Genomic DNA, 26,940 nt, shown 5'->3' with positions numbered 1-26,940 from the left:
TGGCACATAAATTACAGGGGAAATGAGAGTTTTATTTGTGTAGTGCGGTTAGAAATATGGCGGCTATGTATGTGGAATTGAGTTCAACATGTAATGATATTTACTTTCTATTTTTAGGAAGTTTCTGGGTTTGGGTTTTGTATTTGAGCTGAAGAGTAATTGGTAAAGTGGAAAGGTTGTTAGTTTGTGTTTTCATTCTGTTTCTTAGTTCAATGAAGCATTATTATCTGCTTAATGATGTTTTTACGTACTAATTACTACTATAAGCTAAATTCTGGAATTTTGATGATTTGGGTCTTTCACGTTATTTAGTATTTTGATAGATTATTGGTTTAGCCAAGATGATTTTTTTTTTTTTTTTGAAAGTTATTTGGGTTTTGTTTCTCTGCATATCAGCAATTAAAATGATGTAATATGTTCAATAGATAGTAGATAATAGAGGAACATTGAGTTTATGAGACTTACTATTAAGATATGAAGTTATCTAATTAGCTTTCTCCAATTATCTGGTTCAGTTACCATATTAGTTGGAGTAATTGCTTCTTATCAGTAAGTGGAAAGTTGACAATGATGGTGATTTGTGAGAAAAAAAGTATTGAGTTGCAGATTGCATTTACGAATGCTTAGATATGAATGTGGATTCCTGTACAGTAGTGAATAGTGATAAATAGATATGAATGTGGATTCATCAAAATGGGAAATCCCGATAGTCATTGCTCTGCCTAGTGATGAAAAAACGGATTAGGAACTCGAAACTTTAGCCCATCATCACTAAAATTGACATATATACACTTGTGTTTAAATGCTAGCTGCCTTACCTCCATCTAACCATATTCTTGTTAGTTTTGGAAAGGTGTCAAGTAACACTATTTCAATACCCCCTCGACCATAGCAAAGCATGTGCTTGGGGGGATTTTGGAAGCGGTTTTTCCATTCAGCCTCCTCTTTTATCTGATTTTATATCTTTGCTTGGCTTTTCACATTTTCTTCCTAAGTGCTGATCTTGGATATAATGAGTAAATTGAGAGGTGGATAAAGTAATCTTTGCGATTCCAAATTTTTCGGGTAATTGGATGCGCAATTCTCATTTTCTGTGTCAGTTGTTAATGGCACACATTTCTGTTTATTATTTGGAATCTTTATCTCACTGAAACTTGCTAAATTGAATGTGAAGTTGCAGAAATATCCCCAACAGTCAGGAGTTTGCTTTATTTCAGTAAAGAGTACAAATATTAAGTTTTTGTTGAATCGCAAGTATGAAGTTTGGTAAGGAATTCAAAAAGGAAATGGTCCCAGAGTGGATAGAAGCTTATGTGGACTATACTGGACTCAAACATATACTACAGGAGATCCGCCGTTTCAAGGAAAGCGAGCAGCCTCAAACGCCTGCAAGAACTTTAGAGCAGAGGTTGGCATTATATCGGAACTTTAGTGGTCTAAATCTACAAGGAAGTGCTCAGAATGCTGGTGATATTGAGGACCAGGTGATAGCGGTGAACACAGTGCAACACGAAAACTACAGAAAGTTTTACAAAACTAAGTTCCTGGCTTCTCCTGAAGGAGCAGAGAATGAAATTAGTTTCTTTAACAAACTAGACCATGAATTCAACAAGGTTAATACCTTCTATAAGGACAAGGTGGATGAAGTCATGAGGGAAGTAACTTTGCTGAATAAACAGATGGATGCTTTGATCGCCTTACGTATCAAGGTGATGGATCCGGGTTTCGATGCATTTGCTTCCCTTCAACGTCTTTCCTTGGACATCAACAATTCAACACCCTCGAGGATTACATCTCCTCTCAGAATGACGAATTTAGGTAAGGGACACAATCACACCCACTTCAAGAATTTCACCTGTAGATATGCAACTTTGAGAGAGAATATGACCCTTACATGGCCTAATAGGAGTTTATGAATTAAGCAGATAGTAACTACTCCCTCCGTCCCAATTTTATGTGAAGGTGTTAGACTAAGCATGGAGTTTAAAAATGAAAGGAAGACTTCTAAAACTTGTGGTCTAATACAAACCATAGATACTTGTGTGGCTATAAATCATTTAAAGGTTAAATAAGAAGTTTGATGTTAACTTGTTACTAACTATAGAAAGGTGTCATTCTTTTTGGGTCGGACTAAAAAGGAAAGAGTGTCACATAAATTGGGACAGAGGGAGTATATAGCACTAAAACTGATAGTTGGGATTTGCATGATGTCGATCCCCTAAGAAGCAGACTCACTGACAAAATGAACAATAACTCATCAAATAATACAGTTTACTAGTAACCTTGATATTTTGGTAAGAGCTGCGGGGATATTCTATATTTGGTAAGATTAAGAGAGTTCAATAGTCTAATACTTGAGCTCGAGAAGAGAGGTCCCATCTTCTGTATTTTCATTGGCTCCAAGTTCCAATCCCGACCTAGTACTTGCAGCTTACACAGCCCAACTCTATGACTATCTTTCGCTTCATGGTCTAATTAGGCAGAGAGAACTGAGATTCAGGACTACGCTAACTTTTTATTATTTCTGGAGATGATGTTTATGCATATTTGGTTCTAGTGCATTTTCAGATTCTTTACTGTCAATGTGCAGATACAGAGGATATGCCTGTCAGCCCAAGTTTTGACCCTACTTATGGAAGACAGGGTTCTAAGGCTAATGCTTCATATCCCATGGTTCCCGTCAGCTGCAATACTTTAAGAGACAATAGAGATACTGATTCAACAAAAACAGATCCTCTTGAAATCCTAGATCACATTAAGATTGTTAATACATTTGAAAGTCCCATGTCAACCATAAGAGGTGTCTTGAGCGAATCCAAGGAGAATGACTTGAGTTATAAGAAAGAGGAACTAAAGAAGGTTGAACACAGGCTGAAGCTTATTTTCATCGAGTTATATCAAAAACTTCGCCATCTGAAACACTTCAGGTAGCAAAAACTAAAGTTTGATTTGATTTCCTTTCCAAAAGAACTTTTTCAATCTAATTAATTTTCTGTCTGCAATGGTCTATGTATTTGGCCTGGTAATTCCTGGATGAACTGATACCAGCTATATAAACCTGTCTGCATTCTCCAAGATCCTCAAAAAATATGAGAAGGTTAGGTTTCACTAACCAAAAGCTTATTTCAATAGCCTGCTTATAGGTGAAAGCAACTTTTTGAGCAAGTTTCTAGGAACACTGCAGTCTGTCATGTAGGATGTTAAAATCCTGAAAATTGTCAATCTTTTTCCAATGTGCAGATTACATCTAGAAAAGCAGCAAGATCATACTTGAAAATGGTGGATAACTCTTACCTCGGGAGCTCTGAGGAGGTTTGTCTGATCTATCCTTGCGCCATTAGAATTATGTCGTACTTGTAAAACCGAGAACTTTTATCAGTGTTGTACTTGAAACTGACTGTTACATAATTGATGATATCATGTCATTGTTTAGGTTACCAGTCTTCTGGATAGGGTGGAGACAACCTTCATCAAGCATTTTTCACAGTCGAACCGCAGAGAAGGCATGAAGATATTGCGTCCCAGGCATAAAAGAGAAAAACATCGTATAACATTCTTGTCAGGCAAGTAATACAAAAGTATGATGTACTATCATTATAAAGTACAGAAGATATAGTGTTTCCTTTTTGCATTTTTATAATACCCTTTGTATTTTGATCCTTTGCTTTATTTCCAAATTTATCCTTCACAATTTACAGGGTTTTTTTCTGGTTGCTCGATTGCTCTACTAGTTGCTGTCATTCTATTAAGAGATGATAGGAAGTTGATTGATAAAGGAGAAGGAACCTCTTATTTAGACAAGATAGTCCCACTTTACAGGTAAAGGAGGATCAAACTCTTTTTCTATGTAATTTTTACTAATACCAGCACAGATAAAAAACTACACTTTTTGAGTTTTTTCCTGAGCCTGATATGACTAGAGATACATTTTGAATTGTCTGGCAGTTTTTATGCATACATTGTGTTGCATATGCTTTTATATGCTACAAACATTTATTTCTGGAGGCGCTACAAAATCAACTATGCGTTTATCTTTGGTTTCAAGCAAGGGACCGAGTTAAGCTATAGGGAAATCTTTCTTCTTAGCAATGGTCTCGCAATGCTCGTCCTTGCCGCTCTCTTGATGCATCTGCACATGAATGCAAGAGCAGAAGTATATGGAACAAGTATTGAATATGTTCCTTTGGGATTGATAATGGTAAGAGTCTAGAGCTTTCTGACTCATCAGTTCTACTGCATAATTTACTTTCTTTTCACCAAAGATAATTCTCTATGCAGGTTCTTCTTTCCATTACTTTCTGCCCGCTTAACATCATTTATCGCTCAAGCCGTTTGTTCCTAATAAAATGCGTCTTCCGCTGTATCTGTGCTCCTCTTTACAAGGTATATTCAACAGATAATGAGTCGAAAATCAAAACCATATAGTTATATCTGGGTGGGTTAATTCTCTCTTTAAGTTCTCATTTTATGCAGGTTACTCTTCCAGATTTCTTTCTAGCAGACCAGCTCACTAGCCAGGTTAATTCTGTGACTTCTCGACATTGTAGAGTTTAGTTTCTACTTCGTCTTTTAGTTGTTATAGCGGTTTTAACTTCCTATATACTACAGGTTGAAGCAATAAGGAGTTTGGAGTACTACATTTGCTATTATACTTGGGTTAAGTCTTCGCATGGTCATAATTCGTGCCAAAGTCACAATGTCTATAACATATTTTACTTCATTCTGGCGATCATACCTTATTGGTTTCGGTTTTTCCAGGTTTGACAACATCTTTTGATTGTTATTTCACTACTGTTAATTATGTCTTGCTTCTACTGAAAACTGAAGCCACAGTAAATGGTTGCTAAGTTGAAATTGTCATCAGCATTGAACCTAGAATTCCACTATGATATCTATGAACAATATGAGCATCCAAAGCAGAATCTTAAGATAACGGAGTAGTCAAAGACTTTACAATCCCTTTTAGAAGCCTTTACACAATCACTGTGGAATAACTAGTTTCAATACTCACCTTCATGTGTAACCTAATTTTGTAGTTCATGCGCGGACTTGAGTACAAACATATGAACATTAGAATATGGGCTTACAAAATGATAGCTCTGATAACATATGAAAGATCGAATGGAGGTAAAACATATATAGATACCTTTGGAAGCCCTTACACAACCCATGTGGGACAACTTTATAACTCGACAATATCTTTATGCCATCTCTTTCAATACTTGAGCAGGAAATATTTTCCTTTACAGTAGATTTACAGACGTTTATGATTTCACTGCAGTGTGTCCGACGACTGTTTGAAGAAAAAGATCAAGCACAGGCATACAATGGCTTGAGATACTTTTTGACAATTCTGGCAGTCGTTATTAAAACAGCTTATGTACTGAGAAAGAGTTTGACTTGGGAGGTGTTGGCTATACTTAGCTCACTTATCACAACTTTTTTCAACACATACTGGGATATAGTTGTAGATTGGGGGTTGTTGAGAAGGAAGTCTAAGAACAAGTTCTTGCGTGATAAGCTCATACTGCGCCATAAAAGTGTATACTTCATAGCCATGGTAATTTCCGTTTGTCAATAGAGCTGTTTCAATTCATTTTAAGATGATCTGTCAGCTACTCTAATTTTTTCTTCAACTTTCTTACAGGTCTTGGATGTTTTGCTTAGATTTGCTTGGCTGCAACTGGTATTAAAATTTAACGTGCCTTCTTTGCGAGGAAGTACTGTCTCAAGCATATTTGCTTGCTTAGAAGTAATTCGACGAGGCATGTGGAATTTTTTCAGGTATGACAATCTGTTTTTGCTAGATTTTCAGTTGGCACAGTCCTTCCCATTGTCATTAAGGTTTACAGGTTCATCCTCTAGTGATCATCTTCAAATGTGACTTCGAGAAATTCCGACAAAGGGAGAATTTATTGACATCTATTTATGATCTTGAAATTCTGTAAAATGACACTGGAATACTCCACAGTCCAAGTACAATCTTCTTCATAATTGTACATGAACTGAGATACATTGTAATTTATCAGGTTGGAAAATGAGCACTTGAACAATGTGGGGAAATATCGGGCATTCAAGTCAGTGCCACTTCCTTTCGCTTACCATGAAGAGGATGAGGAGAAAGAAGAATAAAGATGAACATATATCTATCCATTACCTTATCAGAGTGCTAGCAACTGCAAAACTTTAGCAACCAGCAAATGTTATTCACCATGAAGAGTTCACATGTCAAATGTTGCCTGTTATGCAACAATTTGACATTTAAGCTCAAGAAAATCCTACATTTTTGGCTTAAAGGTGGACGAGAAGAGTCGAGCGTGTGTGAAAGAGGTCAACATTCAAAAAAAAAAAAAAAAAAAAAAAAAAAAAAAGAAGACCAGGCAGATTACAGAAGTTGCAGATTTCTTCAAGGGTTGTTTATTGGCCCTTTAACTTGATAGCTTCAGAGCAAGGCAAGATGCGCAGTGACAAGGAGAAGAGAGAATACAAAAGGGGTATTTTTAAAAATTGTTCAATTGTATACCAGAGAAAGGATAGAAAAGGGATATAAAAAAATTGCTTAATTGTATATTGTTCAAGTCGAAGATAGTGAATGCGATCACACATGTTGCCCTGTCATAGCAGACCAAGCAATGTTTAATTTCTAATTTTCTTCAAGCCAATGGTGCAGTTGCATGTTCATTCATAGTTGAGAATAATTATCTGAATTAGTGATACATTGATATGTTCCCAAACTTTATAGGTTAATAAAATTCCTTTTGTGAAAGAGTTTAAACCAATACTACCTAACAAAGTGTTTCCTTCTCCATTAAATGGAGTAATCCAATTTTATCTTCTTTTTGCAAATAGTACTTTTTTCTATCTATAAGATAAGATACTACATACTGTAGTTGTGTTGTGCCAACCCTGACAAATAAATAGACAAGTTCTTTTTTTGGCGTTTACAATTTTGATTGAATAATATAACTAAGAACTACCATAATCCACGAGACAAATTCGTTTGCTAAGTTGGTTTTTTTTTGTTTTTTTTTATTTTGATCATTATATAAGCACTTAACCAAGTCCAAAATAATCAGATTCTGATCAAGTCTCTCAAATAATACATTAATTTTAATATTTCACATCGTCATATTTTGTTTTTTTAAGTTAGTCATGCAAACACAACTCCAGTGTAAAATATTAATGTATTTTCCTCTCTTAACTAGCCATCTCCAAAGCAAAAACGAAAATGTACGTGACTTTCTTCTCAAGAAATAGTTCAACATAAGAAGAAAAGAAAAAAAGTCACGTCATAAAAGGAGCAATATACTATGGAGCTGTGGACGAATCTGGACCATTCGAAGTTGACAAAACATATCTGGCCATCCAAATTGAAGAAAAACAGCTGTGTACACATAATAAAAAGTTGTTAAAATGCTAGCCAATAGAAATTAGACAAATCTGTATAGGATTATTTTATTTTCGTATTTGTTTTAAATACATATGACACAAAATTCTCAAATACACTACTAATATTTCTTTCCTTGTTACAATTATATATTATTGTGTGAAGAAAGTGGGGTTAAGAGCAGCCATGGGACACTCTTTTTCCACCACCATGTCTTCCTCACAATCAAAATCCAAGATTGAACCGACCCACGAATCAAAACCCGAAATTGACCCGACCCATCAACCCGAACCAGTGAATGGGGGGCAGTTTGCATGGTCATGAAGGGGCAATGGTGCAAAGACTATGTTATTAAGTTGGAAGAATGTGCTAAAGAAGGGGAGAAAAACAAAGAGAATACACACAATAAGTTCCTTTAAACAAGTGTATTGAGGCGCATTCTGAAGGCTTCTTCTTATTATTAGAGAATAAATAGGAAAGTTTTAGTACTTAGATTGGTTTAAGGATTCCATGTACGTAAAAGTTATATTAGGAAGAGGTTTTAACGTTACACTTTTAATTTAAGTGATGTATTAATCTGTTTAATATGGAGGAATATTGAGTTTCAAGTTTTTGTTTAATTAGCTTCTTTATATTTCTTATATTGGTTTGAGTGATTGCTTAATCCTACTAGTGATTTCTAATAGAAAAACTATGAGCTGCAGATTGCATATACAGTATATACTTGATATGGTGCACCAATTCGAGGTGATACCTTCATGTACAATAGTGAAAATATATGAATGTGGATTCATTAAAATGACAAGTCCCCGTAGTTATTACTTTGCCTAATGATTTAAAAGATGGATTAGGAACTTCAAAATTTTAGCCAATTACTAAAAATTGATACGTAGACTTGTGTTTAAATATTACTACTCTCTTTTGCTTGGCTTTTCGCATTTTCTTCCTAAGCACTGATCTATTATAATTTATAAGTAAAGTTAAAGGTGGATAAAGCAATCTTTGAAATTCCAAACTTTTGAGTTTTTGGATCCAGCAAAAGTGATTCACATGTCAAATGTTGCCTGGCATACAACAATTTGAAATCTGTGACGAGGAGGAGAGAAAGAATACAAAAGGGATATTTTTAAAAATTGTTTAATTGTATACCAGAGGAGGAGTACAAAAGGGATATTTTTAAAAATTGCTTAATTGTATATTGTTAAAGTCGCTGGCATAGCGGACCAAAGCAATTTTTATTTTTAATCTAGTTTTCGTAATGGTGCAGTTGTTCGTTGAGAATAATTTCGAACTAGTGATATATTGTTATGTGTTCCCTAACTTTATACGTTGTAACATTCCTTTTGTGGATGAATTTAAACCAATAATACCATGTGTATTTCCTTTTATATTAAATGGAGTAATCTATATTATCTTCTCTTCTAAGGTTAATTTTTATCTAAAAGATACTAGTTCTGTTGTGCCAACCCTGAAAAAAAAGACCAGATCTTTTTATTTGGCATTAATAAATTTGACTGAATAAAAGTTACAAATCCGTTTGCTAAATTTCCTTTTAATTTGATCATATAAGCACCTAATTTGAAGGGGAGCCTTGGATAACTGGTAAAGTTACTGTCATGTGATCAGGAGGTTACGGATTTAAGCAATGGAAACAGCCTCTTGCAGAAATATAGGGTAAGACAACGTATAATAGACCCTTAAACACTTAATTTGATTAGTATTTTTAAATATATTTCAATCATGCACATTATTAATTTTTTTAAGTTAGTCATGCAAAAATAATTTCACTGCAAAAATATTAATCAAAATTGATCCCCTAAAGATAAAGAATATATGGATAATGGAAAAGCAGTATTTCCTCTCTTTTTTTTTTTTTTTTGATAACCGCGTCCGAGCTTGCGTACTAATTTCATGGGATACCTTCTAGTACTTTTTGTCTTTCTTTGGATTTGAATATGATATCATTCTCAACCACTTCATTGAACGCTAGGGCACACCAATTCATTGACCACTGAGTCACACCTAAGGGTGCAAAAAGATTCCTCTCTTAAACAAAAAGGATTGAATTTTGGGGAAACAACACGCCCCCCCTCAAACCAAAATAATTACCCGCCCATTATTTTCGTACCCCAAGAAAAAAATCAAAACTATTTATCCGGGATGCCCTCAAATTATGATACCAATATGATATATAAATATAATGAGATGGTATCATGAAAGACTGCTTCAGTCCTTCTCTTAGTTCTCCATGATACCATCATGATATATAAATATACTAAGATGGTATTATGGACGATCATGTTTATTCATTCAAAAAGACACACTTTTCTCGAAAAAAGCCCTCTATGATACTATCATCTTATATACATATATTGTGACAGATCATTTATGATCGTTCAATACTTAATTTAAGACTCTCAGATCATGTATACCATCGGGATATATAAATATACTGAGATGGTATCATGAGGACTAAGAAAAGGACTTCTTAGTCCTCCATGATACCATCACGACATATAAATATACGGCGATGATATCATGGAGAAAGGGTTTTAGGCGAGGGGTTACGTCGGGTAAATATTTTTGGGCCAGGGAGTACAGCGGTTAATTAGTTTATAAGGGGCATGGAGCGGGTAATTATTTTGTATTTTAGGGATATTTGGGTTAGTTTTCCTTTAATTTTCTGATTTTGTTAACTAACCATCTCTGACTTGTCCACAACGAAAATGGACGTGACTTTCTGCCAAAGAAAAAGAAAGTTATAAGAAGAAAAAAAAAAAAGGCCATGTCAACAAAAAAGTAAAATATTAATTATTCTCTGGAAAAAGAGGGTTTAAGTTGAGGTTTATGAGCAGCCATGGGAAACTTTCTTTCAGATTCAAACCCTAACTCCCCAAATTCCACCACCATGTCTTCCTCACAATCCAAATCCAAGATTGACCAGACCCACCAATCAAAACCCGAAATTGAACCGACCCACGAAGCAAAATCCGAAATTGACCCGACCCATCAACCCGAAACCAGCAAAAACCAAAACCCTAATGAGGAAAAAATTGGTGAAAACGACACATCTTTGGGAGAAAACGAGGAAGAAGAAGAAGAAGAAGAGGGTGAATGTGGGTTTTGTTTGTTTATGAAAGGTGGTGGATGTAAAGATTCATTTACTGAGTGGGAAAAATGTATTGAAGAAGGTGAAAAGAATAAAGAAGATATAGTAGAAAAGTGTTTTGAAGTTACATCAGCTTTAAAGAAATGTATGGAAGCACATGCTGATTATTATGCACCTATATTACAAGCTGAGAAAGCTGCACAAGAAGATTTGGAGAAAGACGTAAAGGAAAAGGAGAAGGAAGAGCAAAAGAATGAAGGAAATGACGTCGTATCGGTGCAATCAGAGACTAAATTGGAAGGGAATTCAAGTAGTTCTTAGCTAAAAAAAGAAAGGTTTATTAACTCTGCATAATCAGAAAAAAAACTGATCTTTTTTTGGGGTTATAGGCGATTTTGATAATTAAAAAGTGGAAAATTGGGAGATTCTTTTGAATGATATAATTTCCAATAGTATGGTTTCTTTTGAACTGAATAATTAGTTACATTTGCCTTGTATCTTTTGTGTACTTGGCGAAATTGATTGTAGACTTTGTAGTTTCTTCTGATTTATGATATGATGATACTGGACTGAGCAGAAGAGTTTGATGTTAAATTTGTTGCTGTTGGATTGGTATAGTAATTGTTGATTTATGTGTAAATGCATTTATGAAGGCAGCGACACTATATCGGTGCCATCAGACACCAAATTGGAAGGGAATTCAGATAGTTAGTAAGTCTGCACAATCAGAAAAAAAAAAAAAAAAAAAAAAAACTGATCTTTTTATGGGGGGTGGGGGGTTATAGGTGATTTTGATAATTGGGAGATTCTTTTGAATTGAGGGAAGAAAAGAGAGATCTTTTAGCTAATGATATAATTTCCAATAATTGTATTGAAGTTGCCTCAAATTTTAACCTTATATGGTTTCTCTTGAACTAAATAATTAGTTGCATTTGCCTAGTAGCTTTTGTGTACTCGGAGATATTGGGTGTAGACTCTGTAGTTTCTTCTGATTTATGATTTGTTTATTAGCTACTTTTGATAAAAATGAATTTGATGCTGTTGGAATCGGTACAGCAAATGTTGATTTTTGTTTAAATGTATTAATCAGATGGATTGACAACTACCTATCCTGTATTCTTCATCAGTTTAGGAGTATCTATTTTGTTCTGCAAGGTTTTGACTTTCTACTGTGTCTCGAGAAATTTGATCCAGTTTTTTTCAATAACTATATTGAAGTTGCCTTAAATTTTAACGTGGTTTCTCTTGAACTGAATAATTGGTTGCATTTGCCTTGTATCTTTTGTGTACTCGGCGAAATTGTGTGTAGACTCTGTAGTTTCTTCTGATTTATGATATAATGATGCTGGACTGAGCAGAAGGAAATTTCCAGCGATTACCTTTAACTATTGATCTGTAAGTTCTGTCATTTGGTTATTAGCTACTTTTTGATTAATAAGAATTGTTAAATTTGTTGCTGTTGCTGTAAGAATTGGTATAGTAATTGTTGTCATTACCTTTCTCAAAAATTGGTATACAGTAATTGTTGATTAATGTGTGAATGCATTAATGAAAATCAGATGGATTGACTACTTTCCATCTTGTATTCTTCATCAGTGTAGGAGTATCTATTTCTTTCTGCGAGCTTTTGACTTTTTACTGTGTCTCAAGAAATTTGATCCAGTTCTTTTTCCTCTATAAGTAAGAATTTGATCTGAATACTAGTTGGTTATTGTTTTGAGTCTTTTGAAGACCAGCTACACTCTCTATGTTATGTGTGTTTAGCGGGAAATAGAATGAGCAAGATAAGAATGCTAGATTGTATTTGTTAGAGGTTGGTAATGTGCCTATCGCATCTTATTTACATCCTATGATCAGTTGCTAAGAGATGTAGCCAATCGTGAAGGGTGTTTTAAAAAAAAAAATGATTAGCTGTTAAGATCCAGGAGCCAGTCATATAGCTTATTAATTTTATCTTAATTTAGTATAGAGCGAGACATTGGTCTCATTACTCGTCGATGACATCAATTCCATGTTTTGGAGAGCTCGGCTGAAATTATAGTTTAACTTTTCTTAATGACAAACTACTTAGTTCTAAAGAGCTCTTGCTTGGTAAGAGTTAATCCTTCCTAGTACTAATAGAGTTTGACATCAACTAAACTTCATTTGCTTATTCGCTGCCGTACCTGAGTTCTTGGTTTTTCAATTGTTTGCTAAAGACAAGTAGTAAATATGGTTTGACCAAAAAATTTAATTGTAGTCCCATTCTTTGCCTTTGCTCTGAGTCCATTTTTCAATGCTGTTGCCTGCAAAAATCTTAAGTGACTGAACTGTAAATATGTGCATCCTTACCATCTATGGCTTTTATCAATTCCTATAAAGACTTGACAGAACAAATGAAGTAGATATCTTAACTCTATCCTGGTGGTGCTGTTAATCACCTGATCGTTCATAATTGCATGCTACTAAATGTTCCATCATATCGTCATAATGACGGGTATCTGCATGTGCGATGCATTTTAAAGCCACTAATGTTGTCCTCTGCATATGTACTACAAACTGTTGTGAATCCTGTTGCACTGCTGCTCAACCAGATATTCGGAAGAGAATATTTGTTGCCATACCAAGAGGAAAATACCGTTTTATGTTGGAAAATGTGGTTAATCTTTTACAGCAGCTTAACATTAGACCTGCATTCAGCACTGTGCTCTAGGTCGTGTGTAAAACTTCCTGGGGCTCATGTTAGTACTCTTCATATGACTTTTGCTAGAGTTTTTAATCACTTTAGATCATTATATCTCATTTCTTTGTTGTTGATTGAAACTCATTATCTTGTAGCTCTTCTAGCCATGTGATTCGGGTAGGTTGGCCATTTTATGAATAAGTAACATAGAGAAATGATCTTTTTAAAAGATAGGCTACTTCATGAAAGCTAAAGTAATGTAATGATGCTTACATTTTCTACCTTTTGGTCCTGTTTTAAGATTTTCTCCTGTTGTGCTCCAAACACAAAAGAAATTATTTTCATACAGATGGGGCTTTTGTTAAAGACCATCATACAAAATACCAATGCAATACCTGTGAAATGGTATCAACAGAAAACTAAATGACCCTCACAGGCTGCATACTTCCTAGTGCGATGTATACCATGGCGTTTATCAATTTGTACCTTCTATATTCGTACTTGCATTCTGTGTGCAGGTCCTAGCCCTGCCTTCAATCTGATTATGTGGCATGATAAAAGCTAGAATATGGTCTGTTTCACCTATTATTTATCCTTTTGGTGTGTAGGGCAGGATAAAAAAAGAAAACATAGAAGTTGAAGTGAGTACAACGGCTGTTATTGACCATCAAAATGGTGCTTAAATCAGAGACAGCTCCTTCCTTCTTAGTTTTGCTGGTGTACTAGTCTTAATAGTCATATGGAACTATAAAAACCGCATATTATTGTTTTCGCTTGGTAAAAATTATGATTTCGCCCTGGTTGACTTACCAAAGGAGTTCTAGGCTATCACCGAGTTAGGGTTTCTTGTGTGTGGGAAATCTGAAAACATCAACTTTTAAAAAGAGAAACTTCTCTTATGACATGAGCCAATTCAAAATGACCTTAACACTTTATCGCAGTATGTGGGATAGTCGTACGGTGGTACTGCTAAACATTGAATTACAGAGAGTTAAAAAAGGGTAAAGAGGTGAAGTTTTTTTTGCGGCATCTTTCTATTTCTTACTGTGCTTTGTTGCTGAAAGTTTCTGTCTTGTTTAGTCCAACCAGGATCTCTGGCAGCCAATTTTTTTTAATGTTGTGGGAATCTTACATTTCTACATAGTGCTATGTTCAAATGATCTAGATATTGCTATTCTTGCCTGGAAGACCTGTATTTCACCTAGAGTTGCACATTTCAATGCCATCAGTTGAAATTTTGGAAATTGCTGGCTTGACACTTGTTTTGAAATCTAGAAGCAGTTCCAAGATGATTTTTAAGTCTCTCGTATTGGTCTCTCTTGACAGACACTTGTTTCGAAATCTAGAAGCAGTTCCAAGATGATTTTTAAGTCTTTTTCTCATATTGGTCTCTCTTGACAGTGTGCATCGAGAATCTAAATATTTAGGCTGGCTATGTTTTTGTATTAAATGAAAATGGAAAATGAACTATCCAACACTCTAAAATTAGAAACTACTTCAAATGGACCGTCGGAGAAATATAAGTGAAGAAGAGTCTTTTTCGTCTTCTAATGGAAAATTATTTTTGAGAAATATAAGAGAAGAAAAGATTCCTGAGACCTCCTCTAATGTTTCATTGTTCAAAAAGATGTGAGGCAGATAATGTTTCTTGTCCAAATTTCGCATCAGATCAAGGGCAATGTTGACATGGTTATGGATCAGCTTTGAGTCAATCCGAAAATGTAGTGCCAATTTCTTGGTGAAATGCTTCCAATCAAAAAATTGTTTGTTGCGATATAAACATTGGAACCAATCTCAAGCAGCACCATCGAGATAGAAGGAAGCAAGAGGTAGCCAGTCCTTTTCTAAGAAGCCAAGCTAGGTGAAATAACGTTCCGCCCTTCTGGATTGCCACCGCTAAATCTATCTAGTATCACCGAAGTCATTGGAGTACGATCAATGAAAGCATCAATGCAACAAACTCAATATTGATATGTATTATAATCACTGGAAACCCAAATTACCACTGAGAAGTGGAAACGACAAGCAAATAATGAATATAATCCTTAAAAGGAACAGAAACACACATATAGAGGAATGCGGAGGAGAAGTTTTGATTCAGAGACAAGGGATGAGATGAAGAGAAAGTTTTCTCAACATCTCAACAATACGCATAACCGCTCTTTCTAACTCTTCGTCCTTTTTAACTAGTTACTAAATGGGCCTGGATCCCAAATAAGCCTTTTGACCCGGCCCAAGACCTGTTAGTGTGTATCTGGGCCTGATTCACAACACTTTTCGTCTGGTTGCTTAAATCATTCTCATTGCCTAATTGTGGGGATAGTTACATAGGCACAATTTTGCTAGACAAAGCCAAATCTCCTTTCAGAAGTAATTCATTTCCTGTCCAAAACAACAAAAGTAATGACACCAAGAAAGGTGGATTGTACATATTAGAGAGTTTAGCACCAACGATACACTCCATTATTCAGCTCGTTAAACTGAGCTAAGCTCACTAATCAAACGAGAGAAAATCACATAGATGAAGTGTGAGGTAGTTCCATCATGATTAACTAGCATCGTAAAAGTAGTTTCGTTAGCAGTTCCATTGCCTTTTCTTTTCTATAAATAATCAGCTCTTTCTATGCCTTGATTTTTCTGATCTACGGTTGCATGTTATTAAACTCAGATGCATACAGCTAGTTCACTTTTCTACCGATGTATTATAAGGAAAATTGCTTTTAGAGAAGTCAAAATAAATACTGTACATACATACTTTTACAACGGTTAAAGCGTTGGACATGTCTTTGCATGTTTGTGAACCATAATAGATGTTCGTTTTCCCTAACCTAGGATATATTTTGGAGTGTTATCTTGTAAAAACCAACCCAAAAAGATTTAAGAATTCATTTCAGTTTTGCATCACACAATCGTCACTAAGTGTTTCAACACCAAAAATAAATTTGAAACTTACTCGAATAGAGTGGACCACGCGTTACGTAATTTTTCAGCCCAAAAAAGTGGTGGTCTAATTAGAGCAGCCCATCAGGCATTCATTGGGCTTGAATGACACTGGCTTGTTATCCTTCCACGGTTAAAGCGTTGGACATGTCTTTGCATGTTTGTGAACCATAATAGATGTTCGTTTTCCCTAACCTAGGATATATTTTGGAGTGTTATCTTGTAAAAACCAACCCAAAAAGATTTAAGAATTCATTTCAGTTTTGCATCACACAATCGTCACTAAGTGTTTCAACACCAAAATAAATTTGAAACTTACTCGAATAGAGTGGACCACGTTACGTAATTTTTCAGCCCAAAAAAAGTGGTGGTCTAATTAGAGCAGCCCATCAGGCATTCATTGGGCTTGAATGACACTGGCTTGTTATCCTTCCACGGTTAAAGCGTTGGACATGTCTTTGCATGTTTGTGAACCATAATAGATGTTCGTTTTCCCTAACCTAGGATATATTTTGGAGTGTTATCTTGTAAAAACCAACCCAAAAAGATTTAAGAATTCATTTCAGTTTTGCATCACACAATCGTCACTAAGTGTTTCAACACCAAAAATAAATTTGAAACTTACTGTGGTGGTCTAATTAGAGCAGCCCATCAGGCATTCATTGGGCTTGAATGACACTGGCTTGTTATCCTCCCACTGCACAGAGCGGGAGCTAATCGTTGCTCTGTGAAACCAGCCTCACGCAGTCCACCCCGCTTTAGGAGCCCAGCAACCCATGCTTTCGCTTGGGCCACAGAACTCAACTCTGAGCTTGGACAGGGCAAGCCAGAGAATTAGCCACGCAAGCCCTACCTTCTGGACAGACCCTATATTCCACCACATTAATGTCCCCGCTTGGGTTACAAGCCCACGCTGCTGAGCTCGACGTCATCTACTATACTTCCTTACACAAATAAACTGGTAGATATGTATTTTCATCAACGATGTGGGAAAAGAATGGAAACGAAAGGATAAATTATGTCTTAGGAAAGAAAAATTATTATTCTTTCTTCCTCTTTTTTTCTCTAACTAGGTGCTTCTTAATCTGCTATTGGATTTAGGACATAGTTCTTTTACTTTTGGAGTAATGTAAAGATCAACTTCATGAAAATTGTTATCATGTTGTGATATTCTAAGTTTCTATTGACTTATTTCGATTATCAACCATAAAATGCTCTGAACACTCAAATGTTATCGATACAAAAGTTTAGACAATAGTCATCATTTCAGCTGGAAATTTATTTTGAAAAGAATGATCGAACTGATAGGAAAAATACAAGAATTGCGATTGTAATATTAGAAAATGGAAATATACAACCTATAATATTGATACAATATACAGAATCAACCAATACTTGTCAAAAAGAAAAGAAGTGTATCTTTAACCTTATCAGTGCAAATTAACATATTTAATATCACTAATTAAATCATTATTATTCCGGAATATATATGATAGCTGGGAAATCAACAACTTCATGAGTGATTAATGCAGTCCGTAGTCTTTAGGGAATAGTAACAATCCGAAAAAGAAAGGGAAAGGAATCCGTAGTATCATCATCACCTGCAACATGGTCACAAATTCCACAAGTTTATGCATATCGCGTTTCTCGCTATTGCGGTCATCCTTGTGGTGCTAATATGGTTTTTGGTATGGAATGTATGCCTTGGCCTAATTTGTAATTGTACATGAGCATTATACCTGTACGTTCAAACAAGCAAAATATTGCATGCTTTATTTGTATAGTTGAAGTAGATGACTTGTTGGTAGCTTCTATACCATGGGTTTCATGGGAAAATATAATGTGTATGTTCTTTCAGTTTGTTTTTGTATGTCATTTAAGTTATACGCATGATTTATTATAGACTATTTGCAGTTGGTTCTTACGTAATCTGATTCTGATCTATGGTCAATTTCGTAACAAATCAAATAAAGAGGAATTTCTATTTGTATCTCGTAAAAAAGCTAGCTTTTATTTTGTGTAATGAACCATTTTTTTTGCCAGTGGAAATTAAAGAAAATATATTCAAATAAGCAAATATGTTATAGTTTCATGAACCTATTTATCGCGTGTAGACTTTAAGAGTGTGGTGGCCTAACCATCAAGGTGAAATCAGGACCTAAAAAAGTGAATGGAATAATATACAGACAGTATATGCATCCCAAGGTTCTTTGGATAGCAACTAAGGGTTGAGCGATTTATCTTGGCATGAGAAGTAGATTACTTAAGATTTTTTTTAATTTGTTTGAATTGATTTGATTAAAGTATTAATAAAAGACGGAATCACCGAAATCTTGCTCCTTCTTCACTAGGAACTTGAGTAAGGAGTACACCTTTTCATTTTGGGATTTTCTAGTGCCTGAAAACAAGAACTTTGTGGAGCAAAGATATGTAACAATTTGAATATTTATCTAAACGTCATGCCTAAAAAGGGTACTTGAAGCAAATCCGAATTTTGTGCTAAGTTGAGTTTGATGGCCATAGATTCATCAGTTCTAGTGCATCTTCTTCTGTTAGAAAGCGAGACAGGTAATGAAGTGAAAGAAAAATCATTTGTAAAAATAACAACTTTAGATGAGAGGCCAAATGGAAGATAATGATGGCCTCAATCAAATACAACATTTGAGATATTCTGAGGTTGTTTTTCAGCTTCTCTCTTTCTGATGCTTGAGGATTTCACAAGAAGACAATAAAAAACTGCTCTTTCATTATTTACATCAGATTAAAAGTAACCTCTAAAGTCCAAGCTGTAATAACTCAACTAGACTGATCATAAGATCAGCAGAAAGTTCCTTACTTTGGCTCCCAAAATATAATATCTCCTTGTTCTCCAACAAGACCAAGATCTTTAAGCCTCCTTTCTTGGTAGTATTCTAATTCATCTAGTTCCAATTCTCTTTCTCTAAAGATATCGTCGATTTGTTGTAAAACCTTCTTCTCCCCTGCTCTTATCCCAACTGCTATCAGAAGCCTTGAACTGAGATTCCCTTCCTCCATCAGTTTCTCATCCTACAATAATCATTGTGTTCAATGCCAAAAAAACAATACATTTAAGGATCGCTTGGTAGGGTATATTAGGTAGAATAATGCTGGTATAAAATTTTAGCACAATATTTGCTGCAACTATAAGTCTAGTGCAACTAATAATAGTATTAGTTATACACCCTATTCAGTACTATTCTTACACAGAGTAAACTATGGCATTAATAATACCAGGGTTATTAATTCCTGGATAAGCATGATTAAAAGACAAAACTTCCCTTGACGTCCCTCAAAGCTAAAGAATGTGGAGGGTATTTTTGTAAACAAATAATTTTTTTAAGAAATATGCCATGCATGTTATTTTTAATACAACAAACCAAACAGTCGATAAGAAATAATGTCAGCATAACTAATCCTAACATTACTAATCCTAGCATAACTTGTCTTCGAACCAAACGACCCCTTACTACATAATGGAGAAACAAAGCGGTTTTATTCATAGAATTCAGAGTCCAGATACCACAGAATTTAGCAGGATGCTTTAAAGGAAGGCGACAATGAAGACATGGATGACCAAATATAGAAGGGCAAGAGGCAATGACAATGTGATAGTAACACAACTGATTAGTGATGTAACTTTACCTCTTCAATAGTGGTGTGATAGGCAGAAAGTGCAGATTTGCATGCATCTCGTACGACTTTACATATGAGCTCTTCATTTGCTCTGCTAACAGGCAACTCAAGATGACCCCAAACAGCATTTCTGAAAATAGATTCTAATAGGAAAGCATCAGTTCCACCAAGGGCAACCAGCCTTAGGTATGGAATCAGAGCAGGGGGAAGAGAGTGTCCAAGTTTTATGTCAAAGTAAGCAGTTTCCCCTAGGCCATTTGACTCTGCTATATCCAGCTTGTCCCCGTAAAAATCATCAGACTCTGAAATTTCCAATGTTAATGTAAATGCATCACGATCTGAACTTGATTCGATGAAGCCATAGTCAAGAGCCATATCAGCATTGCTCTTCTTCAAGTCATATTGGATGAAAAGCTGTCAAAATCACCAGAACTATTATATACCATTTTGACATGAATTCATTAAGGTTTTAGTTCTAATGGAAGTACTTAAAATCTTCAATCAAACATATGAAGAAACTACTAAGGCAGAATGACTTGCTGTCTAGTGAAGAGAGTTTCTGAATTAGATGAAGTATGTGTCTTCTATACCATTGATTGTATGTTTTTTATTGGTTGATCTTATTATTTTCATCTTGGAAAACTTGTATTTCAAGGATATGTTCCAACAAAAATGCTACATAATGCATCCAATTAGGAGATAGGAAGTAATGGATAATTGTTTTCACAAAGTCAGTTTTTCGATGAACAATAGCAGAATGACTTGTTCTGTAGTGAAGATAGTTTCTGAATTTTGAAGAACTCAGTAAGCTTTACCTGGTCTCCAGCCTTCAGTTTCAATGGACTTCGTAAAGAAAATAACAAATCCCATGAGAACAGACCTGCTGGTCCCCTAACTTCATGGGCATGATCTTCTGTGGTCACTCTGGCGCTGTGGTTTGTCTGATAAGTAAACCATTTATATAAAGTTATTTAACAATCGTTTTATAGCCAAAAATATGATGAAATACTAAAGAACTTCAACAAACAAAGAAACTCTGACAACAGTCATCAATTCAATTAATATCGTTTCTAGCTCAAACTAAAGCTTTCATGTCTATATAGGTGTAATTTAATCATCAACATACTTTTTAATCAATCTTGTAGCTAAGATGCATTGATTCTGAATCCAACACTTTCTTCTTTCCTTACTTAAACAATGAAAGATCATGAAGCTTTAGGTTTAACTTGTCGTCTAGTATTCAATCTTTTTCTCATTTTCCATTATCTTTTGCTAGGAGATATTGTGGGCTTCTTATAATTAGTCATTCATCAGTAGAAAATTTCAATTGCTCAAGTAATTTTCATTTACCTAAAATCTTACCAGGTCAGCAAAGGGGACCAGAATAAGATTTTGATTCCGAAGACGGGAAAATGCCCTTGATCTGAGTATTCCAAATGCCCAGAAGAAATCATCCAAGGTTATAGGAAAAGGGAAAAGCTGCTTGTTACGTAGTATGACTTCTTCTTCCACTTTTTGAAATTCATTTTGCACATAATCTTTCACACTCATCGTTGTGCTTAATAATTGAGTCCCTGCGAACGATAGCATCAAAAAAAATTAATCACAAGTACCTCGAAAACTTAAATTATCACTTAACCAAGCAAGGAACATCACATTTCTTATCTAGCTATGATCAATTTCATCATAGTTAGAGACAATGCCATCACATTCTACATATTTGATTGTGGAGTATAATCAAGACAATCATGTAACAACCCCGTATAAATGCATTACTACTATCTCTAACAAAGTCATAAGGGATCACAACTTCATAGGTTACATAAAAAACCATCAACTAGCCTAACAATATACGAGATTGCATCCAAAGCTAGAAACAAGCTTCAAAAGATTTTGTAACCATATAATAACTCTCAATAGTCCAAAATCTAAAGACAATGACAATATAAACAACTAAGACGAGCCATGAAGCGATGGTAGAGTTGCTCCTTCGGTAACCTAAAGGTCATGGGTTTAAGGCAAACACTTTAGTAATTAAACAAGAGTTTAAGTTTTGCACAGTGCACGATGCAAAAATGTTTACACAAGTCGGTCAGATCACTTATAAGATAATTATTGGTAAAATATCTACGTTAAAACATTAATTAATAACCTGGTAAAAATGGTTAATAGCCTACTACATATCACATTAAACTGATAGAGTTCAAAATTACACTGACAATAGATATAACTTAACTCCATCAGAATCTGCAGTTTTCCTGCTAAAGATTTGTTTTTACAAGGAAAGCAAATTACCTTGAATCTCAGAAAGCTCCTCTTCAGACCTGCACTGAAGAACATACAAAGCAACCTTCATTAGCAACACAAATTCCCAAATTATTCATAAAAACAAAAAAAGAAACAAATTAAAGGCAGACCCACCAATATATAGTGGAATCAGTACACTGTGGAAGAACATCCATGTAATATTTCCACTTTGAGTCATCTCTCCATTTTTCTCTCAACAAAAAAAGAGCAACAGAAATCCAAGGTTTTAATCCAGAACAAACATTCCCTATTTCAGATTGTGCAACTGCATCTGGATTTATCCAGAGCCTTCTAGGAACTTCAAGAACTGTCTCCCCTTTAGATATATCTCTCTTAGCAACTAATCCTAAACCTTCAGGTACAATTCCTGGTTTTACAGGTGTCTTTTTTGTTACAACCCCTTCATCACATAGCCACTGCCAAAACGTTTGCACTTCTTGTGGTATTTTTGGGTCAAGGTCTGCTAACTTAAGTGAATTTGTTATCAAGAATGGTTTTTGTGAACTGTGTAAAGTTTGAAACTTTGTTCTTGATTTTGTGGTTTTGAGTGGACAGAGGAAAGAAGAAGAGGGTAAAGGGTGTAAAGAGAAAACAGAAGCCATTTTTGTAGCTTTGTTTCACTGAGGTGGTCGTTGAGACACTGGATATCAAAGTAACTAGATTTCCAGATGAGGTTGTTATACAGTTAACACAAGAAAAATGACGAAAATGGTCCTTTGTGTTTGAGGTTAGTTATAAATGGTCGTTTAAGTATGTACAGATTAATTTTGGTCTTTTAAATTTGCAATAAATTAACGCTAATAGTCTCTGCCAAATATTTATCAAACTATATCAACAATAACATATCCAGTGTATTCCCACAAGTGAGATCTGATAGGGGCGGATCTACCTTAAGAGATAGGAGTGCCACGTCACCCGCACACTTCGGCAAAAATTTTGAGTGTATATGTAAATATCTGTAAGAAAACCTATGAGTACATTAAATGGCACTGCCTATGCACAAAGGCGCTTTAGTGGCACTGGTTAATGTAGGCCGCAGAGATTCTTTCACTGAGCATCCGAGTTCGATTCTGCATATAAGTATTTTTTGGTAACTAATTCTAAAGACAACTGATTTGTCTCCTCCTCGCTTTTCTCTTTTTTCTTCCTTTTCTTTTCCTCTTTTCGTTCTCCACTATTGCTAAAAAAAAAAAAATACTCTCATTCTCCTGCTTCTTTATCATCATCTTTTCTTTTTAATTTATTTACACCAATTATTATTTTGTTTCTATAATTCAATCTTACTTCATAAGCAAACTTCTTTGATAAGTAATTTGAATTATTTTATTTAATATATGCTTTTTCTCTCTTTTTGATGATGTGATATTGATATAAATTGAAATACAATTTGGCAGTAATTTTTTTATTTTTGAGAGATTAAAATGATTTGTTTACTAGACATTTTGGTTGATTCTCATAGATTAAAAATGTGAAGCTCTTGTTTTGCAAATAATTGTCATAAAATTTAATAATTAAGATGGAAAAACTAACTCAAAAATATTGAAGGTAAATTAATCTAGCAAAAAAAAAATGTAGAAATTTACATTTTTGTCAATCTATCTAAATGAATGTGCTCTTTCAATTTTTTATTTTTTTGGGTAATTTCTTTCAGCTGAATAGAATTTAAATATTTAAATCAAGTGCGAAAAAAGCTAAACTAAACGAAACTTATTTATTTATTTAAGAATAAAAGACCTAATAGACCTAATCGAATCAATTGAAAATTAACTGACCCGATTCCTATTCAGTCTTTGTGGCTAGTTGTAGGTTTTTGCATGTATAAAATAGTGGTTTCCGCAAACTTAAAATTCTAGGTCCGCCTCTGAGGTTTGGGGAGGGTTGAGTATACGTAGACCTTACCCCTACATGTCAGTTATGGAAAAAAAGGGGAAATTAGCGGGAACCCACATAAATGAACAATTTTTTGTATTTTTTTTATTTATTTTCAGAGTCTAGTACGACTTTTTGAGGTGTAATTTGTATTACCTTTTATACTCCCCCTTTTAGTGTCTAGTGCAATTTTTTGTGTTGCACAATTTAGGATTTGATGGAACTTTCTTGGTGTTTATGTTTAAATCTTCTTTTTTTCATTGTTTCTTTGTCAAATTTAACCAACATAAATTGTGAGACTAAAAGTGTTAACTTTTGACAAATTTAAAAGACCAAAATTGTTCAATGCATACTTTAGGGATTATCTTGAATCTAGCCTCAAATATAAGGGATCATTTTTGTCATTTTTTCCAGTTAATACATGACCTTTTCTTTCTTTTTCATTTCTTTTTCCTTTTGGGGATTCTTTTTGTTGGCCAGAATGTGCTTTTTTAAGCCTTTTTTAGGGAGTCAAGAATCCTTTATGCAAAATACTCCTTACTAGAGTAGTGCTTTTTGTTTACCACTTGTTTTTTCATTTGACAGAATGTGCGTAATTAGAGTTTTTTCTATGGATACGGCAATTAAGGACAAAAATTAAAAATGCGTGTTAAGGTTAAAAATAATCAGTAATGTATTCGAAAAATACATATAATCATTGGTAATTAGTTTGGTTGATTAATCAAGTTTGAAGAATTGGTTAGTAAAAGTTAAAGGTTTTTTTGACTGGAAAAGGATACTTCACTTCAAACTTGAAACTTCAAAGACTTACAAAAAGATCAGCCAAATGTATAAACAAATAATATTTTGATTTTCTTTTTGAAAAAAAATAAGAACTTTTTTATGTCCAAACGGTTTGTAAATTTTAACTTTAGAATAATGAGTTGATATAATCCAATTTAGGTTCAAAGATTAGCAAATTGACTCTCGAAATGGGAAAACGGCACTTATTTTGCGACGGTGGCAATAGTTTTTTATCTTATCATTCCTTACATTCTTTCAATGTACTAGAGTTATGTAATTCCATTTTCTGATGTTTTAATTGAAATTCTTGTATTTTTCCTATAAGTTCGATCAATTCCCGTTACTTTCCAAGTAATATGCTGGCTATTGACTGAAATTATGTATCAATACCGCCTAAGAGGTTTCAAAACATCTCTTTTTTATTGGGATGATTGATAATTGCAATAAGTCAACTAAAGAAGCTAAGAGTATCACAGCATGATATTCAATTCTTAAGAACATAATATGTGTATTAGTGACTGATAAATATAGCTCTTTGCTTCTTTATTTAGGGAACAAAGCTCATATGCTCTAGCTCAGTAGCATGGGCTTGTAACCCAGGTGAGGGCATCAATATGGTGGAATATTGGGCCTGTCCAGAAGGTAGGGCTTGTTGGCTACTCTCTGGCCTGCCCGATCCAAGAACAGAGTTGGGTCATGTTGCCCAATTGAAAGCATGGGCTGCTGGGCTCCTAAAACGGGGTGGACTGCGTGAGGCTGGTGAACAGAGCAGCGATTAGCTCCCGCTCTGTGCAGTGGAAGGATAATAGGCTGGTGTCATTCAAGCCCAATGAATGCATAATGGGCTGCTCTAATTTAAACCACCACTTTTTTGAAGGTTTCATTCTTTTTTGAAAAAATTACTTGGCATAGCTACCTCTAAGAGGTAATTATTGATAATAACTACCTTTTAATTTATTTATATTTAGTAGTTACAGTGATTTTGTAAATTACCATTCATAGCTATACCAAATACATTAGGTTTATAGCTTGTATTTCACCTCTCTCTCTCTCTCTCTCTCTCTCTCTCTCTCTCTCTCTCTCTCTCTTTAATCCTTTATTCGACGGGTTCCCTCCGGCGCCAGTTCCTTGCCGGAGCCACGCGAAACTTGACTCAGTGTTCAAATTGAACTCAGATATGTATCTTCCGGCGCCGGTTCCTCGCCTTAGACAGGATTCATCAAACTTGGACTCATGAATCGTACTCGCCTATTGCTTGTGCGATAGACTGCTGAACAACATGAGATCTTTGAGTAACAAATATGAGATCTCATATCTGAGTGTATTTGTCAAAAAATTTAGTGTATTTTTTTGTATTTGAACGGAGATTGGACCGGAATCCATGGCTTCTTTTCCTTCTTGTATATCAGATCTGAGTGTATTCGTCATTTTTTGAGTGTATTTAATCGGAATCCATGGCTTCTTCTCCTTCTTGTATCTCAGATTTGAGTGTATTTCGTCATTTTTTAGTGTAAATATAAGTTTATTGTATTGGGATGATTGTATTTTTGGGCAAACTATATATATTTGACTGTATGTGTTGTTTGAATGATCTATGTACAGCCAAAACAAAAGGATATATCAATATATAAATACAATAAAATACGCAGCTCTGTCGTCTATTTAAATGCATTGGAATACAATCATTTTGAAGACACATATATTCAGAGAAATTAAGGTTGAGCGAATTTGCCATAAACTAGCTACGAATTGTAAATTGACAAAAGGTAGCTACTAATTGTTAACAACCCTTAAAAGATAGTTATTCGTGTAAGTTGCGAGTTATTCTTTGTTTTTTATGGTACATAATTAGAAATTATCATTTACCTTGTAATACGTCCGTACAAAAGTAAACTAGCTCTATGCATCTCAGTTTAATAGCATGCAACCGTAGATCAGAAAAAAGAACTAACCAAACTACTCTTGTGATGCTAATCATAATGGTTCTACCAACTATATTCAGACTTCATCTATGTGATTTTCTTTCTGTTTGATTAGTGAGCTTATCTCAGTTTAACGAGTTGAATAATGGTACGTATCATTACCTCATTGGTGCTAAACTCTCTAATAAGAACAAATTCTCTTGGTGTCATTACTTTTAATTTGTTGTTTTGGACAGAAAGCAAAAGAAAGGGCAATGTAACTATGTAAGGGATTTTCAGAGCATCGATAAACTTCGCAGTGGAAATC

General features: G+C 34.7%; 3 protein-coding genes across 5 annotated transcripts; 2 read left to right on the top strand and 1 right to left on the bottom strand.

The window, feature by feature from the left end:
• Positions 1 to 6: 6 nt before the first annotated feature.
• Positions 7 to 6,779, top strand: LOC132067922 (phosphate transporter PHO1 homolog 10-like). Of its 3 annotated transcripts, none has more exons than XM_059461328.1 (15): positions 7 to 175; positions 1,181 to 1,818; positions 2,591 to 2,927; positions 3,049 to 3,097; positions 3,241 to 3,312; positions 3,434 to 3,563; positions 3,699 to 3,819; positions 3,946 to 4,198; positions 4,279 to 4,383; positions 4,474 to 4,518; positions 4,609 to 4,758; positions 5,282 to 5,560; positions 5,648 to 5,784; positions 6,030 to 6,494; positions 6,543 to 6,779. In XM_059461328.1, exons 2-14 carry the CDS (start codon positions 1,257 to 1,259, stop codon positions 6,130 to 6,132), a joined length of 2,343 nt encoding a protein of 780 aa, XP_059317311.1. In that variant the 5' UTR covers positions 7 to 175; positions 1,181 to 1,256; the 3' UTR covers positions 6,133 to 6,494; positions 6,543 to 6,779. The 3 variants fall into 3 exon arrangements, with proteins under 3 accessions (XP_059317311.1, XP_059317310.1, XP_059317309.1); XM_059461327.1 differs by having other exon boundaries at positions 7 to 1,065; XM_059461326.1 differs by having other exon boundaries at positions 7 to 1,065; positions 1,175 to 1,818.
• A 3,372-nt stretch (positions 6,780 to 10,151) lies between these two features.
• LOC132067916 (uncharacterized) lies at positions 10,152 to 11,076 on the top strand. The gene has a single exon (XM_059461320.1). The coding sequence runs from the start codon at positions 10,245 to 10,247 to the stop codon at positions 10,815 to 10,817; it is 573 nt and encodes a 190-aa protein (XP_059317303.1). The 5' UTR covers positions 10,152 to 10,244; the 3' UTR covers positions 10,818 to 11,076.
• A 7,594-nt stretch (positions 11,077 to 18,670) lies between these two features.
• Positions 18,671 to 22,739, bottom strand: LOC132067915 (ribulose-1,5 bisphosphate carboxylase/oxygenase large subunit N-methyltransferase, chloroplastic). Its single transcript, XM_059461319.1, has 6 exons — positions 22,174 to 22,739; positions 22,048 to 22,076; positions 21,115 to 21,326; positions 20,568 to 20,693; positions 19,762 to 20,166; positions 18,671 to 19,146 (listed from the first exon to the last, which is right to left on the bottom strand). Exons 1-6 carry the CDS (start codon positions 22,659 to 22,661, stop codon positions 18,931 to 18,933), a joined length of 1,476 nt encoding a protein of 491 aa, XP_059317302.1. The 5' UTR covers positions 22,662 to 22,739; the 3' UTR covers positions 18,671 to 18,930.
• Between the last annotated feature and the right edge of the window lie 4,201 nt (positions 22,740 to 26,940).

The sequence above is a fragment of the Lycium ferocissimum genome, chromosome 8 (assembly GCF_029784015.1).
Source record: "Lycium ferocissimum isolate CSIRO_LF1 chromosome 8, AGI_CSIRO_Lferr_CH_V1, whole genome shotgun sequence".
Lineage (NCBI taxonomy): Eukaryota > Viridiplantae > Streptophyta > Magnoliopsida > Solanales > Solanaceae > Lycium > Lycium ferocissimum.
Note: the sequence above shows the minus strand (reverse complement) of the source record. Positions and strands in the feature narration are given on the sequence as shown.

What these genes read in the sequence shown, in the direction of transcription:
- LOC132067922 (XM_059461328.1), top strand. Translation starts at nt 1,257, where the DNA reads ATGAAGTTTGGTAAGGAATTCAAAAAGGAAATGGTCCCAGAGTGGATA. An exon ending in TTCCTTTGGGATTGATAATG is followed by an intron (nt 4,199 to 4,278) that starts GTAAGAGTCTAG and finishes TTCTCTATGCAG; the next exon opens with GTTCTTCTTTCCATTACTTT. An exon ending in ATTGGTTTCGGTTTTTCCAG is followed by an intron (nt 4,759 to 5,281) that starts GTTTGACAACAT and finishes ATTTCACTGCAG; the next exon opens with TGTGTCCGACGACTGTTTGA.
- LOC132067916 (XM_059461320.1), top strand. Translation starts at nt 10,245, where the DNA reads ATGGGAAACTTTCTTTCAGATTCAAACCCTAACTCCCCAAATTCCACC.
- LOC132067915 (XM_059461319.1), bottom strand. Translation starts at nt 22,661, where the DNA reads ATGGCTTCTGTTTTCTCTTTACACCCTTTACCCTCTTCTTCTTTCCTC. An exon ending in ACTGATTCCACTATATATTG is followed by an intron (nt 22,077 to 22,173) that starts GTGGGTCTGCCT and finishes TCTTCAGTGCAG; the next exon opens with GTCTGAAGAGGAGCTTTCTG. An exon ending in AACTGAAGGCTGGAGACCAG is followed by an intron (nt 20,167 to 20,567) that starts GTAAAGCTTACT and finishes TGATTTTGACAG; the next exon opens with CTTTTCATCCAATATGACTT.